Source organism: Triticum dicoccoides, chromosome 5A (genome assembly GCF_002162155.2).
Source record: "Triticum dicoccoides isolate Atlit2015 ecotype Zavitan chromosome 5A, WEW_v2.0, whole genome shotgun sequence".
Lineage (NCBI taxonomy): Eukaryota > Viridiplantae > Streptophyta > Magnoliopsida > Poales > Poaceae > Triticum > Triticum dicoccoides.
In genome coordinates this window covers 416,701,206-416,706,108 of record NC_041388.1, presented here as the reverse complement: position 1 = coordinate 416,706,108, position 4,903 = coordinate 416,701,206, and the positions used below count along the sequence as shown (strand labels likewise).

Genomic DNA, 4,903 nt, shown 5'->3' with positions numbered 1-4,903 from the left:
GATGATGTGTCATACAATAAATGAGGAAAGAGAGGAAAGTTGTATGTACATGAACCAACACCCATTGCACAAGCTCTAATGTAGAATGAGAGAGCACCTCATTTATTATTTCACATCCTATTGGGCAAACTGATACAACCCATGAAAGTTGTTGTATGTTAAGGTGTTGATTGATGACATGACATATTTTACTAACAAGCTAACATACAAACTATTGGAGATAGTGCCGGCTTGGCGGATTGCCCGATAGAGAAACCGTTGGCCTTTACTCAAAAAAAGAGAAGAAGCGTGGGCCTAATCGGTGTGCCTTTCGCATTCTTCGACGTCCCCGGCGAAAACGACCGCCGCCGCGGCCGGGGGGAATCAGGCGAGCGGCGCATCGTGCGTCGATAGGTGGTCCTGGGAGCGCGCGGACGGCGACGGACGCGCACGTCCACTGAGACTGCTCCACTTCCCTGGCCCCGTCGTCCCGTCTAAGTCGCCGGCGGCGTGGAGGCAGCGATGCTGCGGACGGTGCTGCGCCGGGGAGGGGCGGCCATGAGGCAGGCCGCGCTGGCCGAGGGATCTACGGGGAATCTTCTACGGCTGAGCGTGGCGGAGCGGGAGCGCTCTCGGCGGCGTCGGCGCGACCCGGGGCGCGACGAGTTCTTCGTGCCGACGCCGGAGTCGCTTAAATGGCTCGACTCCGTGACCCTGCCCATGATCCTCACCGCCGCCGCCGTCGCCCTCTTCACCAAGCTCCTCATGATGGTATCCTCCACCCCCCACACATACAAAATTCCCCTTCACTCCCTCCCTTAATTCCTGTTCGTTTATCCACTCCCAGAAAGATGTACTGCAGATAGTTAAACAAATGTAGATCTGGGTATTGCGACCAGAACATTCCATAGAAGGTTATAGTGCTACAAGATCACATCGTATAAGAACACCTAAGATTAAAATTTAATTATCTAGGACAGCGTCAAATGCCAACAAAAACAACTAAACTCAAGTTTGTAATGTGAATAATGAAATTAAAGACTGACTACAGAAGCAATGGAGATTATCTTTAACCATAAGGAGCCTAGTGGCAGTAAAAACCTTTTTGAAGTATCAATCCTGAAATTCAATACTACCTAATAACTCGACCTATGATTTTGAGAACATCGTCGGCAAGAAAACCATCTTGAGTAATAAACCAAAAGCATATGAGATATCAACGTAAATCAACGGTTACACTAAGCTCTCATCTACCACTCTACCCACTTGATAGTTCTAAGTTATAGCTTCTCCATCTGCTCTGTTCCTTCCACTGTCCCCAAATGATTGGCTTACAACTGCGTAATACAGCCCTGTCATGCATACACATGTGCTAATAATCAGATTATGTGCTTCTAAAGTTTATGTCATGTCAGTTCAGTAAATTGATCAGAAATTGTATGCTAAGGTTCAAGCTGTCGTACACATAAATTCTGAATGGGCGCATTCATAGCTAATAATTGCAGTCTTATGCATTCAACTAAAGTTTCTAACGCAGCACTTGGCACTGGAATGGAATGTTCCATTTACTTTTAGATAAAACTGAATGTTACACACTGAATGAGTTACATGTTAGCACTCAGCATTGGACTTGCCTTGCTCTGATAATTGATAATTATACAAGCATAATTATAGAGTGGCTGCAAGACATGTGAGCTTGTAGAAATGTAACCTCTCAGAAGGAGCAGAATTTTGGAGTGGTTTATTTATGCTAGTACTGTTAACAATGGATAAAATACATTTAGAGAAGAGACATTCCAAGATTTCTTAGTGGGTCAAATGATTATCTTTCCATGGAAGAGTAGTGCATAGAGCATCTCTAACTTTGTGCTATCCAGGTATAGTTGTTTTTCTTCGATGTTACAGTTCGACTTTGTCTCTCCCCTTTTAATGGCTTCATTCAAGAAATATTCAAACAAATTTATGTTAGTTATCTCATGAACTAATAGTCACCCAGAGTTTCATGATAAGATATGTGTGTCCTTGTCTTGTAATCATCAAGCCTGCTGTTTGCCAGATTATCTACCTACCCTATATTGTACATGTCAATTAAATAATTTAACTCAGCATTGTTTGCATGTGTTCAGAAGATCTTCTTTCTCTTCTGAATTTGGTATGTTCTGAACCTTTTCCATGTTTTCTGGGTAGGAACATGAAGCCACAGACCAAGAAAGGAGAGAACGCAAGATAAAGAATAGTCACCCTGAGCAAGGAACAGTAAGGATGCTTTCACGTGAAGAGTGGGATGAAATCCAAGAAGTCAGGCCAAGGACCCCTTTTGAATCAAAGTTAGCTCGTCCACATGCCTGCTTAAGAACTGGGGAAAAAGTGCGGCTGGTAAGTAGCTGACAGAACTTCGTTGTTATAATCTCATAGATGAATTTTCATACGCTAATTCGATGATAATTGATGGTATATTATATCACTTTGGAGTGAGTTTACTGGATCCACAGTCTTGCTTCCATGATGAAAACAGATGTATTAGTGATTCATAGTAGATACTACTGTTCCATGTTTCAACAACTTGCTCCTCTATATAACTATCAGGGTCACCTGTGCATTTATGGTGCTAGATTTGGTTTACCCTGTGTCCTCTTTAGTTATTTGGTTAAATTCTGCCAACCTCCTTGCAGAATTATTGTGCAAGGGTAAGGCTGTCTAGAAATTCCCTTCCCCAGGCCCCACCTTGTGTGGAAGCTTTGAGCATTTGGTACACCTTTTATATTCTGTATGATTTGAGTGACTGTGGTAGACATTTACTCTAGAGTATAATAGAACCTGTAGCCAAAATACATCTTGAGGAAACAAGCTTGCAGTTTTTGGTATATATATATTTTGATTAATCAGTGTAGTAATTCTGAAGGTATTAGTCACCCAAAACATGCCTTTATTAGTTTAAAAGCAAGGTTTATATATATTGTATTGCTTTTCGATATATATGTGAGTGTGCGTGTGTAGGATCAATTTTGCCTTGTTCTCCCTTACGCGCATCTCTTTTCACATCTCAGTGTTGGTAAGGTAGGCAGCAAAGTCATCTCTTTTCGAATGTCTTGATTTTACCCACGTCCTTACCTAACCCAGTAGAGTTACAACCTGCATACATTTTGAAGGTTTGACCCGCCTTTCGCTTCGGAGCTTGATGCTAAGACTTGTCTTGACATGTCTGCCTTGCAGGAGGATGCCAAGGATTGGGCTGTTGATGTGCTCACTGATGCTTTTACTAGAGCGGAAGAGAGTGCTAAGCGGAAATGATTCAGAAGAAAGGCACAGCAGCCAACACATCCAGTTTGAAGTTTTTCTTTGGAGGAAACACTTTGGGGTTTTTCTTGAATGCGCATTTCATGGTTTCTTTTGAAGTTTGAGTTGCCGACTCCTCATAAATGGTAACTTGCGCGGTGAACTATGGTAGCCGTGTAGAATAGATTTTCCTTGCTACTGTGTATATACATACTCCTACATACGGTTCCTTGCTATGCTCGTATCGTTTGTTTGAATGCAAACTACAGTAGTCGTGGATTATAAGTGAAGGGAGGGAGGGGCTGTATACTTTCAACAGTTACGTTTAGATCTCAGGCGTTCTTTCTTTCTCATTTCATATTTCATATTTATTTTCAACAGTGTTGTGTGCTCGCGTACTGCTAGTATTTGCTACTACTAGAAGTTATAATTTGTGTCGGTGGATGTGTACTTTGGGTCACCAAAAAGTTGACACAAATAAAGCTATCAAACAACCTTGCAATCACACACAACTGATGCTAGTATTTGTTTGCTATATTAGAAATTGTCCAAAGTGGACGCGTACTGCTAGAGACCCGCCTGAGCCAGCCAATAGTGCGGTGTGGTCGGATTTGTAAATTGTAATAACAAAATGACAGAATATGCACAATATAGTAAATGAAATTTCTTTGTCTTCCCTACAATATGAAGAATGTGCATCTCAATAACTACTCCCTCCGTTCCAAAATAAGTGACTCAACTTTGTATTAATTTTTTTTTGAGGGAACAACTTTGTATTAACTTTACTACAAAGTTAGTACAAGGTTGAGTCACTTATTTTAGGACGGAGAGACTATATAATTGTAGCGCTAGTTTAATTGGCTAGCAGGATGGGACTATAGTCAAACATTGAGCTCGCAAGATCAAACCCCATTCTAGCCATTTTTAAAATACTAGCAAAATGGCCCATGCGTTACAAGGGTAGAAAATAATTTATAATCTCCAATAGAATTGATCACATTTTGCTGAATCACCGAGATACACTATCACTTTCAATTTCGTGAAATCATGAATATTTTTTAAAACTCGTGAACCTATTTGAAATTGTGCACACTTTTACAAATTTTCGACTATTCTCTAAAATCAAAAACATTTTTTAATTCATGAACATTTAGTACTATTTTCAAATATTTTTTAAAAATTGTGAGCATTTTTTAACAATTTTCTTGAATCGGCGAACAATTCTAGAATGGATAAACATTGTTTTAAGAATTGGTTGAACAATTTTTTAAATTCACAAACATTACGGACATTTTTTGAAATGCATGATCATTTTTTGAATCAGCAAATATTTATGAATGTATAAACTATTTTGTAAGTCACAAACATTTTTAAAATTTGTAGGATATTTTTCCATTCATGAACATTTTTTAATTGGCGAAATTTTGCTCAATTTCATTAACATTTTTTAATACACAATCTTTTAAAAGATTGTGAACACTTTTTGATTTCCCCAACACTTTTCGAACATTTTTTGAATAAGCAAACATTTTTTTATAAAATCAGGAACATTTTTTTAATCCACGAACATTTTATTTTAAAAATTATGATTTTTAATAATTTTGGAACTTTTTTGAAGTCCCAAATTATTTATATTAGAAAAAAAATA

The 4,903-nt window shown here is 39.1% G+C and overlaps 1 protein-coding gene across 1 annotated transcript; it reads left to right on the top strand.

Annotated features, from left to right (window-relative positions):
- The first annotated feature begins 298 nt into the window (after positions 1–298).
- On the top strand, positions 299–3,613 carry LOC119301942. The gene is made up of 3 exons (XM_037578946.1): positions 299–750; positions 2,167–2,355; positions 3,193–3,613. Exons 1-3 carry the CDS (start codon positions 502–504, stop codon positions 3,268–3,270), a joined length of 516 nt encoding a protein of 171 aa, XP_037434843.1. The 5' UTR covers positions 299–501; the 3' UTR covers positions 3,271–3,613.
- The last annotated feature ends 1,290 nt before the right edge of the window (positions 3,614–4,903 follow it).